Below are 15,047 nucleotides of genomic sequence, written 5' to 3'. Positions count from 1 at the left end.
ACAGTCTTCACGTGCTGCCTGGCACGCGTGAAACTCAGCGAATCTTGCTATGACCATTCAACGTTCCCTGTCTGTGCCACCACCGTTTATCATTTGCAGACTCAGGGTTCTAACCCCCCTCCCTTGGGGGATTCTTAGGGATCCCTTGAAAAGCACTGAGTCAAGTGAACACCAGCTGCTTTCTACTTCCCGTATACTTTGCATAGTCCTGTTGCTGTGTTTCTACCCCTTCTCCTTTCTGCTCTCTAGCTACTCCTCTCTTGAGACCTCATCCCTGTAATCTCTCAGCCTGGCCACCTACCCTGCAGCCCCTGCAGACGACGAGGCTGGTCACTCACTTCACCCTCCTGGCTCCCAAACAACCCCAGGTGGTGCCTTTCTTGTTAATTCCTACTGAGAGGAAGGAGGAGACATTGTTTATTGTCAGGCTCAAACATGGCTAGTCAACTTGCTCATATTCCCTTGGACCTTTACAAAACTCGAGCTTGTGTTTCTTTCACTATGGATACTAGCTCTCTTTACTTAAGACAGGCAGGAGGTTGCTTGATGCAGACATTTACCTGGAGGAAATGCAGAGTGGGGGTTGGTGGCTGGGCAGGTGTGGTCCCTGTTCTTAGCTGCCAGGAGTCCTCATCAACCAAACCAATTTGAGGGGCTTTATCCTCTCCTCCCCTTCTTGCCCCAGAACAGCTCACAGGCATCCAAGGCTGCTTGGATGGCATGTACCCTTGCTGTTAGGCTGGTGGCTGAGACTGGTGTGTGACTTCAGGAATCCTCTCAATCACTGTCATCTCTGACAACACAAATCCATTCCTCTTCCCTTCTCCCTCTTTTCAGTTTCTTAGCAATGTGGTTCCAAACACAAGAGCCATCAATGCCCATGCCCATCTGCTGCCTGGTCCAAACACCTCTGGAACTACTGACCTTCTGTTTATCTCCCATGTCTGCCATGTAGATGGTGTCCATTGCTTGGTTTATATTTCCAGGAAGGGCAAAAAAGCAAATGTTGGAAATGGAACACTTTTCCTCTGTGACGTATCATTTTTTCTATCCTCCTGGTGATGTTTCAGAATTGTCCCCAGTAAGAGGGTAAGGGAATTTGTGGTTGTGCTTTTCCTTTATCCCAGGACAGAACTCCAATTCCTCCACTGGCTTCCAGGAGGAGGGGAGATTTTCTTCGCTGCTAGTACAGATTAGGTGTGTAACTCCCAGGCCCAGTTCTAAATTCACACTTTGTAAGCTGGGAAACTTTGAGACTTTTCAAGGTCTACAGATAAAACACAGGACTCAAAATGGATTCAAAGGAAACATATGCTCACTGGATACTACAGTAAAGATTGAAAAAGTTATCAGTTGAAGTAAACTTAAGCCCTATTTCTAGTAATGTCATAATCACTGATGTGTTCAGTAGTGATTTACAGGTTTGGTGGCAGAAACTGTGCTTACTGTGGGAACTGTTACCAGTCAATGACAAGTTCTTTCAGTGGGAGGCAAGGCTTGCCAAGAAATCGTTATCAGTGTCCTATGAGGCAGGGTCACCTAGTAATTGAAAGTGAGGTCTTTGGAGTCAGTTGTGGATGTATACCATGGCAGTTGTGGATGCATTTGTGGATGTATGCCATGGCACTTGGCTGAGGCAAGACATGTCATGTCTGGTCACACGCTTATCATAGTAGCAACCCAGCCAGTGAGTGGTAGCTTCTATGCAGGCAGTACTGAGTGGAGGCATGGCATGGTGTGGGTCACTGGAGGCTTACACGGCACTGTACTGGGTATAGTCATAGGAAATTGAAGAATGTACCTTTCCATGTTTGAGTTCTTTTGGTGACAGGAATGGGATGGACCACATAAGCCCTAATATTTGATAAGTGCTTGATTTGTCATGCATGATAGAGTCCTCACAACAGCCTTCCAAGGTGAGTTCTATTAATATTATTAGCCCCCTGTTCTGGAGGAAAAAACAGACTCAGAGCAATTACATCATCCTGCCTAAGACCACACAGCTAAGAACTGGTGGAGTCAGTCTGCCTGGAGCATAGAGCAAGAGAACAGATGAAAGGGCAAAGTCATTTCCAGATCAGGAGCAGCTATATGCTCCCTTCTCTCCTGAAGATTCTGTGAAAGTCAGGCTGTGTGCTGACTTTGGTCAACTTTACATGTCCCTTCTCTTTAGGCAATTGAAGATGAAGGTGGTAATCCTGATGAAATTGAAATTACCTGTGAAGGAATCAAGAAAACACCAAAGAGATCGAGCAAAGGTATCGTGCACGTCATAAGCAAGTGTCATACAAGAGCTTCCTTCAGTAGTACTACTAAGCTAATGTTCCTCATTTACTTGGCTGTGTTTGGACTTGGCCACCACACTATGAATCAAGAGCCTTCGATGAAGGTTTACATTTCCTTGACGATCCCTCTACTCTTTTGTTAGCTTGGTCCAGCAGAAGATGGAAGGAATATTTGCCCGTATATTCATTTACTCTGTAGGTTGCTCAATAGTCCTTATTAAACTTATTTAGGGAGGGAGTATTAGACACTGCTTGACTCTCCTATTGGTCTGACTTGCACAAAATAACTTGCCTATTAAATACCATCTGTCCAAGACAGAATTATCATTTACCCAGTGTTTTTGGTTGTTTTGTTGTTTTATTTTGTTTTTGTTTTTGTTTTTTTCAAAAAACTGCCTATACAGGCCGGGTGGGGTGGCTCACGCCTGTAATCCTAGCTCTCTGGGAGGCCGAGGTGGGCGGATTGCTCGAGGTCAGGAGTTCGAAACCAGCCTGAGCAAGAGCGAGACCCCGTCTCTACTATAAATAGAAAGAAATTAATTGGCCAACTAATATATATATATAGAAAAAAGTTAGCCGGGCATGGTGGCGCATGCCTGTAGTCCCAGCTACTCGGGAAGCTGAGGCAGGAGGATTGCTTGAGCCCAGGAGTTTGAGGTTGCTGTGAGCTAGGCTGACGCCACGGCACTCACTCTAGCCTGGGCAACAAAGTGAGACCCAGTCTCAAAAAAAAAAACAAAACTGCCTATACAGTAAAAGTCACATTCTATTTGACATTAATGACTGCCACCATCTTACCCAGATCTATCTTTCTTATTCCCCACATCCATTCCCTGTGCTTTACAGACTCTAGAAACATAATTCAGACCCCTTTGACCTCTGGAACTGCTGAGCTGAGGTGATCCTCTAGCCTAAGCCTCTGAAGTACCTGGGACTACAGGCACACACCATATCTGTAGTCCTAGCACTTTGGGAGGCCATTACTTGAGGGAGGGCAGCCGTTCAAGACCATCCTGTGCAACATCAAAACCTCTTAGAAAAATTTAAAAAGAGTTAGGAAGGCATGGTCGCTCTCTGATGTAGTCTCAGCTACTCAGAAGGCTGAGACAGTAGAATGGCTGGAGCCCAAGAGCTGGAGGTCACAGTGAACTGTGATGGCGACACACCATCTGGGTGACAGAGGGAGACGCTGTCTCTAAAAATGAAAAAATAAAACGACACCCCAACAGAACTAAGTACGGGTCAGTATTACGTAGTCTTAGTGTAAAGGAGAGCTTCTGAACATAAGGGCACAAAGCACTCACACTTAAAAACTAGTTAACAGCTTTAGCTCCACAACAGTGAAATTTACTCAAAACACAAATAAATGAAAGACTAATGAATAATTGACAGGGAACTATATTGTATTTATGATACAGAGTTTCAAAGTCAGGAGAAACAGAGCAGAAGTTATTAAATATCGAAAGAATATAAATCAAAAAGTTTAACAAAAGTACTGGTGCTCAAGAAGAAAAATGTAATCCAAGGAGTAATAAGATAAATTCAGGTTAAAAGCAGTATTTCTGCTTTGCCTAACACATTGGCAAGGCTAAAGAAAAATGCCAGTTTTAGGGAAGATTCAGGAAGATTGGCACTTTCATTCACTGTTGATGAAACTATATAAATTAGAACAGGCTATGTCTTATGTATCATGAGAGTATGTTGGAAGGTTTTTTTTCTATTTACCCTTATAAATCTGCAAACGTGTTTTGTTCTAGAGATGTAATTTTTGGAAATATGTTCTAAGATGAGAACTACCTGTGTGCAAAAAAGAATTACTAGGATGTTCATCTTCCTAAGCATCTCAAATTTTTAGCCATAAGTGTTCATAGATCAGTGCTGTTGTAGCCATGTGGTGCAGTTAAAGAATATGGAAAGATGTTCCCAGCATGTTAAGTGAAAAGAGAACAGTGCAGTGCCAATTTTGTAAGCAGAGTACCTGTACCACATAGAAAACAGCAGAGGACATCTGACATCAGTATGTAACGTGAGTGCTAGTTCAAGGTGCTGAAATTGTGAATGGCTTTATTTCATTTTCCTTATTTATATTGTTTCATATCATTGTTTCTGTGCAGAAGCAAACTCTGTGTTCATTAACTAAAGAGCAGCACATTTGCATCAGACACTGCCCTCCCCACAAACAAAGCCTCTTGACAAAAAGGTCAGGCCTTAGGACAGGTCCGGTCTGCCTAACTTTGCTAAGAACCTGTTTCCTGCTCCTCCTGCTTCCACTGCCAGTTGATAAGAACAGAACAGTGCAATAGCTGTTGTACTTGAGGGTGGGGCGGGACCTGCCTTGAGCCAAATGGCATTCTCATTGCTGCCTTATGCAGTGTTCCTACCTTGGTAGGTGCCATGGGTGTTTAAGGCATCTTTGCTTATGTAGTGCTGGAGGCTTATAGAAATGGAGGTTATTGCTTCTGGGAAATGCATATGATTGATCTCATGCTGTAAATGATGTTTTTTGTCCTCAGGGCGTAAACCAGAAGAAGAGGGTGTGGAAGATAACGGGCTGGAGGAAAATTCTGGGGATGGACAGGTATGTGCAGCCTTGCAAGCGAAGCAGGTTGGCGCATGGACCAATGGCAGTCACGTGATGGTTTTGTTTTGTTTTGTTTTGTCACAGGAGGATGTTGAAACCAGTCTGGATAACTTGCAGGATGTGGATATAATAGATATCAGTGTATTAGATGAAGCAGAAATTGATAATGGAAGCGTTGCTTATTGCGTAGAGGACGATGATGCTGATAATCTCCCAGAGTCCCCGTCTGACAGTAGAGAGCTATTCGAGGGAGACATGGAAGAGCTTCCGGAGCACCTTCAAGAACAAGCTGTAGGTAACTTGGCAGTGTCTCTGGAATGTATCCTGAACATTCGTGTGAGTTCCACAGGTGTCATAACAGATGATAGTTTTATATTTGAAATTAAGTTCTCTTAATGCCAGTTCAGGAGAAGAATGGTTCATCTGCTTACATACATGTACAATTCTGACAATTCTGAAAACACACTTTGCTCAGTTGAAAAGTGATATCTCCTGGTGTGCGTACGTACGTGAATGCTGCATATTTGCTGGAAACAGCATGAAACATTTTGAGGGCAATATTAAAAGTCTTCCTGTTATAGGAATTTGATCTGTGCTATTACAGCTTAGATGCCTTGAAAATATTAACGTAGGAAGAGATTGGAAGTTGTTCTGTTCCTGTTCACACTCAATTGGTACCTTCCTAATTGTCAACCTTTAATATGAACCTTGAGGTTGTTTTTAAAGTCTTAGCTTTTTTTCACATTAGGAGCGTCTCATATGGCATAACAAAATTTTAGTGTGTATTATGCATTGACCTCTCCCTATCAGGCATTAGTCACTACGTCCTTTAATCTTTTTAACAACCCTGGGAAGTGTTCATGCTGTGTTCCCCATTTTCATTTGAGGAAAGTGGAGGACACAGAGGTAAGAAATATGTCCAGGTAACATATAGCCCATAATAAACATTAAGACTAGACTAATTCAGGAGTCCATGTAGTTAACTCATACACCAGGTTAACTTGTTGGCATTCGTTTGTTATTAAATTATTTTGTTTGCATGAGGATTTGTGGTAGGAAAGGTGGTGAAAATGAAGGGCGATGGTGAGGCATCTCGTAGGGCCCTTTAGGTGTTGGTTCATGGGAGGGGCCCCGTGTCCATAGTGGCCCCAGATCTTCTGCAGCCGGAGCTTCTCGAGCAGTCTTCAGGGAAGGAAGCCCTGCCAGTTGACTTCTGCCATTTCAGAATACGTTTGCGTTTCCTCTTGAAACTGATTCTCAGTATCCCTGGAGTTAGCAGATTGTCCTCTTTCAATGGGGGTTTAGATTTTGAGAAATGGCTATTATTCTGAGAGTTATTCTGATATAAATCGGGTTTGCTGTTGCTTTATTTTTTGGAGAGCATCATTCACCAGCTTCCTATAAAGGAGCAGCAGAAATAGTTGTGTGCTGGCAGCGATTACATACCCTTCCTCATTCGCTGTATTTTCCTGAGGCTATTTTGTTTTCTTACTGCTTCTCATTAGAAAATAATACATAGTGGAGTATGAGCTAGAAACATCGTAATGTGCAGAAGCAGTGTACTGTGAGAGTTGAGGGTGTAGACTGTGGAGGTCTGCCAGTTGCCGTATGACCTTGGGCAGGTTACTTAACCTCTGGGCCTCAGGAAAGGTTTTGGGAAGAATAAATCGATGGACGTTTATCAGAAACTTAGAGCAGAAGTCAGCATGTTAACCATCTGCCTGTTTTTCTAAATAAAGATTTAGTGGCACATAGCCACACCTATTGTTGCTGCTGTTGATGGTTGCTTTTGTGTCACAGTGGTAGGCGTGAGTAGTTGTGACAGAGACCATCCATACTACAAAGCTTCAAATGTTTACTGTGCAAACCTAAGAGATGTTTCCCGACCCCTGGCCTAGAACAGTGCCCAGCATATAGTAAGAATTATGAATATCAGAATTCATAGAATTGTAATGAAATGTGTTACTGCCTGTACTACAGGTGATAGTGCTGTATAACAGTCAGAATGAACTAAGCATTGATGTATGAACTGAAATGATGCCCAAACAGAAATGAAAATCAGACAGGGCTCAGAATCCTGTGCTGCCTGTCATGCAGACGGAGAAAGGATAGGTGGTCTTTGGCACTCTCAGGTGTAGTCTGTCTCATGACAGTTTCATTAGGGGAAGTAAGGAGTGGAGGGGGGTGTGGTTTTCAGTCAATAGGCATTGTACCTTGGGAGTTTTTTTATCCTTCACATGTCTTCTCTAGTCGAGTATAAGTGATAATGATATATACTCAATATGGAATATTGGAAAAATATTTCACCTAGAAATATACCGATTTTCAGGGCTATAGGGAAGACAGCCACTATTGGAGTCACAAAGCATCTAAATCCCTTCTATGTGTGTGGGGAATCCCACACCTTCTTGGGCAGAGCCCCCCTAGTAGAATAGAAGCTCAGCATACAGTTACTCTTCTCCTTCATGTGGGGCATAGAGGGGTCATCTGGATTTTGCCAATCCTGTGCTCCTGTCCTCAGACTCCGATCTAGCAGTGGATGGTAGGAGGCAGGATTGTCAGAGATGCTGTTGCTTTCTGGGTGGTAGTCACTTCAAGGGTGGTAGCCTCTGTGTCAGTGGCATCCAGGCTTGGGTAATCGTGGAAGCTGAAGACTCCACTCTGCAGTGTGATTCTGTTTTTATTTCTTTATTCATTTATTTTAGAACTTGAAGGAGGGTGAATGAGAAGGGAGGTTCATTCAGTGTCCTGGTTTTTTTCCTTTTAGTTTGAGACAGAGCCTCAATTTATTAACCTTGGTGAGTCCAGGCACCATGCTAGCTCACTATAATCTCAAACTCCTGGGCTCAGCCTCTCTAGTAGCTAGGACTATAGGTGTGCCATCACACCTTGCTAAATTTTCTGCTTTTAGTAGACATGAGTTCTTTCTCTTGCTCAGGCTTATCTAGAAAGTGATAAGCCTTGAGTGATACAGTCCTCCTTCCTTGGCCACCCAGAGTTCTAGGATTGCAGGATAGGCTTAAGCCACCTCCCCAGGTCTGCAGTGTGATTCTAGACATAATTATTGGAAGAACATTCCCGAATGCTAGTGTTCTGATCCCCCTGAAGATTTTGTGTACTACCCAATTTGAATATTTTTTCTGATTAACTTAAACCATTTTCTTTGTTTGGCTTCTGCCTTAAAACTCACATTGCTATTGTATTAGTGTGTTTCATACTTTAGCAGCATATAGGTTTTTACATACAATATTTCTTTCAATCTAGCTGCATTCCTATTATAGTGCTTCTTGTTTTCATGGTTTTTCATTTTTACAGTTTTTTGAGTAGGTGTTTTAATTATAATTTTTTTTTAACACACTGTGTTCCCAATTTCGTTGTTAATGATTTTTATGGCTATTGAGATTTCATTTTACAGATGTCCCATTATGTTATTGTTGATGTAGTAAACTGTATTCTCAATTTCTTTTACAGGTAGAGGACAAAGAAACTATAAGCAACTTAGATACTTCATCATCTGACTTTAGTATATTACAGGTATATTTTTCAATGTCTCAACAATGTTAGAGTCAAAGGTTAAACCATAGTTTCTTAGAACCATTCCACATTGAGTGGCCGTTTCAAGTAATAGTCATTACAAGGTTTATTTACTTTGTCAGAATCTTTAGAGGGGCTTTTTCCTGTCTTACTTTCCCTCTAAATATAACATATCTGTGGCCAAGGTCTTACCTCTTGGCTTTGACTAGTTCCTTTTAAGCACTATGACTCACTCGCAGTGCATCACAGGGCACACTTTGTGATATGCTTGTTAATTTCATTGTTCCGGGACAGGCAGCCTGTCTCATCCACCCTGCATGCTGTCCCTTGCAAAAAGAGGACTTCCTGAGACAGTGGCGGGTGGGTCAGCCCCTCCCTAGGAAATACTTACTGACAGGGCACTGATGAGGAGGGGAGGGTGAACTGGGCACTTACAGTGCACCTGGGAAAGGTGGAGTCTCAGGAGTCATGCTTCTGTCTCGGGGATGTTTTTTCTATAAAAATTGCTAAGATTTAGTTTGATGACCATATTGTTCATCTTGGCTGTTTCATTACCAACTCTTTAAATATTAAATCTTAGATGAAAACAGATGAGATGGGAACTTACTTTCAGGTATGATTTTTGTAAATCTGGATCTTGAGTTCCTTTTCATTATTTTGCAAGCCTACATAGATTTAAATTGTTGAATTACGCGTACTCACTTGGCTATCCACTTTTCAGTAGAAGTTTTTATGAGGAAATCAAAATACAGTCAGCCTTTAGCAGGCCCTTGTTTTTGTTTTTAAATAGTGTCATCTGTCCTGTGCTAATTAGAAACCACCTTTCAGACATGATCTCCATTTGCTTCTGCCAGGCCAGGGGCAAGGGAGATACTGGAAAACCAGAACTCCACTCTGAGGGTACAAACCTGGAGAAAACTTGCTGAAGCCCAGCTCCCCTTTAGAGCTGATGTCTCCCAAGTGTGAAGTGGCACAGCCCATTCTTCGCTCAGAAAGGAGGAGAAGCTGGATCTTGTTATGCTCTCTAGTGTATTTCTAGGTCACTGTTATAATAGAAAATATACAGTTCCTCTCAAAGAAATTGTATGGGTCTTCTGAGAAAGCTAATAAAAAATAATAATTAAAAAATTTGAAATTAAAAAAAGATAGATAAATTGTAATATATTTGATGGTCTCTAGGGAAAGTTAAGGAAAACATTTACAGTGCAGGACTCATCATTTCCTTTATTTGGGGCGTCCTAATTCCCAGCATGTGTTAGGGTACATGGGAAAAAATAGATTGAAAGTAATTAAAACTGTGAGTAAAGGGAATAGTTTTCTGGGGCATCCCAGGATCTTGGAGGATGGTCCAACTCACTCACATCCATTTATTTGGTATGTGGGATGCACCTGTGATGTGTCTGGTGTGGATACATGAGGGTTAGAGATACATGAAAGATAAGTATGGTCGCCATCCTCCCAGGGCCCCTTTGCATGTGAGCACACAGGTAACCAGGGTATTTGGAACAGCCTGTACTGATGATTTGGGGCATAGAAGTGATGTCACAGGGTCTTTGCTCACATTCTGTGTGTGATTCCCGCCTGCGTGTGTGTCCTTGGGCAAGGTACTCAGGTAGTGCTGGAGGTCACTCAGTGCATGGCAGGGGGTGGGGAGCTAGGGTGGCACCACCATGTAAAGTAAGAACAGGGCTGAAACCACATGGGCCAATGTTCCCTGTTTGAATTCTCAGAAAGTTAAATGTAGATTCATTGTTATAAAGTAATTGTCTGATATGTGTCCTGCCTTCTGTTAAGATACTAAAAGTAGAAAAATGAAAACCCTGCTCTTCTTGATTTTGAGAGTTCAATTTACAGAAAAAACAGTACGATCAGTTCTTCACCATGTAATGGGACCAGTTCCCAAGCTCATTAACTAGAAAATCAATGCATGGTGGGTGAGTGAGATGGGTGCCACTGTGTCGAGTCTTTGCTCACAGAAGCAGGTTTTCTCCCTGTTGCACTTGTGAGTTTCCCAGAATGTGTTTCTAAAATTCCCTTTTTAGTAATTCTAGTTTTTATTTTTGAAAAAAACAAGTTTTCTCTATCTGGCATGGACTTATTTACCTTTTTCATTGCAGGAACTTGAAGAGCCATCGCTGGAGCTAGGTAATGTTAAATGAAAAACTTACCAGCAGGGGTTTGAAAGCATTCTAGTTTTCTACCTTCTCTAATTTACATTGCTTAAAAAGTTGCCTTACTGTAGTATACACTCTTGTAAAGGCTTACAGGCCAGAACCTACCAAGATCATAGAGATTGGAAACCCAGCCATATCACCAGATCTGTGAACGTGGCTAACTTCTTATTTTTCAAACTACATCGGTGAGATGAAACTGTCTCATGCCTTTCTTATATACAAAAGGCATTTAAAGATATGTACAAAGAGTTTGCATGCCCCTTAAGAGATATCTTTACATGCCACAGAACAAATCTTGTGATATTGAGCAGTATCTTAATTTCATGGTTTTCATTCAGGTAGTACAGGGTAGCGGTAGGGAGATACATTTCAAAACATTGAGCCATAACTGGATTCCAGAAGAGGAAAGAGTTTCTTCATGAGAATTCGAAACACTGTTCACTTTCTGGACTGCAAATATCTCAGAGCACCGATGGAAGAGATTCAAAGACATTTGGAAATTGAGCTGTTCAGTGAATGGTGATACATTCAGTTAAGCAACTTCGACTTTGGAAGCTAAATTTTGAAGAATCATAAATAGATGACGGCAGAACGAAGACTGTCAGCATCTGCCAGAAGGTGTTGTGGGTTAAATCTCTGGGATGCTTTTTCTTCCGTGTAGCATAGAGGCTAACCTAGTAGTCGGTCGGAGCACAGGTAGTGTAACCAGTGTAACTTTACACACCCCCGGGTTTTCCAATCTCTGTGTAGCTAGCAGTTCTCTTCGTGTTAGTGTGGCAGCCGTGCCAGTTCCGCATTTGTGATTGCTTTATTTCCCTGGTAATTAAACCTTGTGCCATTCTATTCCTGTTAAATCCGTAGAAAATGAGAAAATACTCGACATTTTGGGGGAAACTTGTAAATCTGAGCCAGTAAAAGAAGAAGGTTCCGAGCTGGAGCAGCCATTTGCACAGGATACAAGTAGCGTGGGGCCAGACAGAGAGCTCGCGGAGGAAGAGGACCTTTTTGACAGCGCCCATCCGGAGGAGGGTGATTTAGATTTGGCCAGCGAGTCAACACACGCTCAGTCGTGCAAGGCAGACAGCCTGTTAGCGGTAGTGAAAAGGGAGCCCGTGGAGCAGCCAGGCGATGGCGAGAGGATGGACTGTGAGCCTGTAGGGCTAGAGCCGGCAGTTGGGCAGAGTAGCGCAGCCTCCGAGCACGCGGAGGCCTGTAGCGAAGAGGTCGCGGAAGCGCCCGCAGAAGCCCCAAGTCCAGAAGGCAGAGATAGCAAAGAAGACGAGAAGAAGTTTGATTTTGAAGCTTGTAATGAAGTCCCTCCAGCTACTAAAGAGTCCTCAACCAGTGAGGGCGCTGATCAGAAAATGAGGTTTGTTTTTTCTCAGTTTTAGACCAGACGCTATCTCCTTTTCATTGGTCATTTAATGACACACATAAGCTCTTTTTTCTGCAATTGGCCAGCCAGACTGATGAAATTGTAGTTGTGGTTCTAAGAATGTCTTATTTCTCTTGTGTTTTTTTAATGAGTGATTCAGTTTCTTTTATATTTCTGAACCTATCATGGTTGTTTTCTTTAATTCTTCCTAATTATCTTTAGCCCAGCAGAATTAATTAACTCCTGTGGCTCCGAAATCTTATGGTTAGGTCAGATTTCCAGTACAGGTTTGTCGGGCTATCATTTTTACATAACTAAATTTCGGGTAGGTATGCAACCTCAGCACGTGTTTTATAATTTCGAGTTTGTTTCCTCCGTGCTTCTTCCTTCTGGAGTGACATTATCTTTTGTCTCTAGTTCTGTCGACGATGACTCGGATACAAAAAGGCCTTCCAAAGAGGAAAAGGGTAGGTCACCTAGGCGTCACGAGTCCTTCGGAGCATGTTTTGCCTGGTCATGGGCGGGGTGTTTGATTGTGGTTCATGGCATACTGCGTTTCTCACCCAGATTTTCCTGAGTCTTTCCTGAAGTCTTTTTCCACTTCTCTCCTATTGACTCTACAGCTTCTGCATTGTAGGGAGCAAAGCAGATCCCATGAGTTAGCATATTGACTAATGCTCTAGAGAGAGTGTTGCAGTTTATTGGTCCTGTAACACCTTAGCCACTAATTGGGAGAGAATTGAACTAGACCAATTTCCTTCTTAACCATTGTTTGAAAAGACTACGTATATGGGGTTGATGCAGAGGTATGTGCTACAAGTAATAGAAACAATAGGAATGTTTTTCCATTGAGATACCTAATTAGCCATTTAGTAACTTTCTAAGGGAACAACTTCTCACAGTGCTGACAGCGCCCGAGGTGCTGTTGCGATGGGCCTTTCTGGCAGTGCCGTTGGGCCTGGTGCGCGGCTGCACCCTGTTAATGAGGACACTGGGCCAGGCCTCCACCCCTGTTTGGCTTTTGGTGCTGCCACTATCTGGACTAGAAGGCACTGTGTGTGGTTTGGAATCGCTTTCTTGAAAACTCAGGATCTCGTGGGTGTCTGTTATTGACTGGAACTTTCTTTTGAAATAGGTCGAAGCAGTTGTGGTAGAAATTTTTGGGTTAGTGGACTTTCTTCTACAACAAGAGCTACAGATTTGAAGAATCTTTTCAGCAACTATGGGAAGGTAAGAGCCAGGAGTTGTGTGACATAGAAGGTGCTTTTCAGCCAGTGTAATACAGACTTTCCATGAAGGTCCTCGTCCCCACTCGGTGTGCACCTTGAATGACACCAGGAGCTTATTTTTGCTGGTGGCTGTTAAGCTGCTTTCCTCTGATGGCTTGCTCAGTCCCTGTCTTTCTAGATTACTCACAGCCAGGGTGGGCATTGGGCAGGAGCAGCGGGTGGACAGAGGTGCTAGTCAGTAGGTGGCAAGGCAGTAGTGTTTAGAGAAGAGTTAGAGTGTCTCCCCAGTGTTAGCACATAGAAGAGAGGCCTAGCGTCTCTTCAGAGGCACTCCTAGTCCCCACTCATGTGCAGCACTGTCCTGTGCTAGGCCGATAAATGGTTGCAGCTGTCCCCTTTTCTCCCATCACTTTTTCACTTTCTCTCTTCCACATCCTATGCTCATGTCCCAAATAAACTGCATACAGCACTACTTATCTCTCAGATTTAGACTTTGGGGCGTCCAAAGGAAGATTTAGTGCATTCTGTTGTGCATAATTAACGGTCAATATGTCATAATAAAACCAACAGTATTAATCTGGATTGGTGACATCTATGAATTAGGGAAAAACCTATGAAATTGTTATAGAAATAAATGAGGGCTCCCTGGAACTCATTAATGCCACGTGGGTGGCTGTGAGCACCTGACCCTGGTCTTCCCAACTAGGGCCTGTCTAGTGACTCCATAGGGACTCTAAGTGTTTTCTCCTGTCACCAGGGATTCCCTGGAGATTCTAGTGTCTTGGGTGCATTGTAGGCTGATGTGGGTGAAAGAGGAGACAACACCCTTCTGAGAGCTTCCATGTGACATGGCACGCATGAACACTGGCTGTGGCCACTGACTCCTGTGGGGCTTTTCCTCAGTCTTAAAAGAAAAGGGGTATCCCAACTTCAGCTTGCTGGAGCCCTTGGGAGACCTGAGTTGCATGGAAAGGATTTGTTGTGTCAGAAAAATGTCTTTGAAATTTGTTATTGTTAATATTAAGGTGGATTTTGTGTTCCAGAGCACTGTTTATAAACTTATTCTCACGTCAGTCTCTTTGGACAAGTCCTTCTGCATAAAAACACATACTGATGCTTTATAACTTAGTACCCAGATATCATGATTGTATATTTAGAATCATTTCTACTCAAGTTTTGAACCATTCTGAAGGAACACGATGGGAACTCTGGGTTTTGTTTTGCTTTTCTCTCCATTCTTCCACTATGCCCTTCTGGTACCTTTGAGGAACCTAGAGGAACAACAGAAGATAGTAGCACTATCCTTCCAGTCTGTGTTAGACACCTGGTGACCCGACTTCCCTGCCTGCCCTCATCCCAGGGAGGGGTCCATAACTGGAGAGCATCAGAGGAGAGCAGTGTCCCCACTGCCCTACTCTCGCCCCCCAATACCACCTTCTGCAGTTCTGCTGAAAATCATGACAGCCCACATATTGAAGACATGGGTATTGGGGATCTGTGTATGTGTAGGCTTCATGTCCAAATCATATTTGCATTCTTTCGTTGAGGTGGTGGTTGCCAAGATTGTGACAAATGCCCGGTGTCCCGGAGCTCACTGTTACGGCTTTGTCACAATGTCCACAGCAGAGGAAGCAAGAAAATGCATTAATCACCTGCAGAAAACGGAGCTTCACAGGAAGATGACCTCCATGGAAAAAGTGAGTGATCATTTTCTTCCTGGGATGCAGCTCGTTTTAGGAAATGCTATAATACTTGAACTTGATTATTTTTTTTCAGGCAAAAAATGAACCTGCTGGTAAGAAAACCTCTGACAAAAGAGACAGTGAAGGGAAGAAGGAGAAATCAAGCAACATGGACAGGTACTCCTCT

The 15,047-nt window shown here is 43.0% G+C and overlaps 1 protein-coding gene across 8 annotated transcripts in view; it reads left to right on the top strand.

Moving 5' to 3' along the window:
• Positions 1-15,047, top strand: part of SAFB (scaffold attachment factor B) — a 72,018-nt gene that overhangs the window by 1,118 nt on the left and 55,853 nt on the right. For 7 of the 8 annotated variants that reach the window (XM_075998164.1, XM_075998162.1, XM_075998163.1 and 4 more), the window contains exons 2-12: positions 2,174-2,258; positions 4,799-4,863; positions 4,951-5,161; positions 8,342-8,400; positions 8,981-9,013; positions 10,518-10,545; positions 11,436-11,943; positions 12,367-12,416; positions 13,085-13,179; positions 14,726-14,875; positions 14,955-15,037. In XM_075998164.1, the coding sequence (XP_075854279.1) occupies positions 2,174-2,258; positions 4,799-4,863; positions 4,951-5,161; positions 8,342-8,400; positions 8,981-9,013; positions 10,518-10,545; positions 11,436-11,943; positions 12,367-12,416; positions 13,085-13,179; positions 14,726-14,875; positions 14,955-15,037 (1,367 nt within the window). The remainder of the gene's footprint in view (positions 1-2,173; positions 2,259-4,798; positions 4,864-4,950; positions 5,162-8,341; positions 8,401-8,980; positions 9,014-10,517; positions 10,546-11,435; positions 11,944-12,366; positions 12,417-13,084; positions 13,180-14,725; positions 14,876-14,954; positions 15,038-15,047) is intronic. The other variant, XM_075998161.1, reaches the window with a different exon arrangement.

Source organism: Microcebus murinus, chromosome 27 (assembly GCF_040939455.1).
Source record: "Microcebus murinus isolate Inina chromosome 27, M.murinus_Inina_mat1.0, whole genome shotgun sequence".
Classification (NCBI taxonomy): domain Eukaryota; kingdom Metazoa; phylum Chordata; class Mammalia; order Primates; family Cheirogaleidae; genus Microcebus; species Microcebus murinus.
Note: the sequence above shows the minus strand (reverse complement) of the source record. Positions and strands in the feature narration are given on the sequence as shown.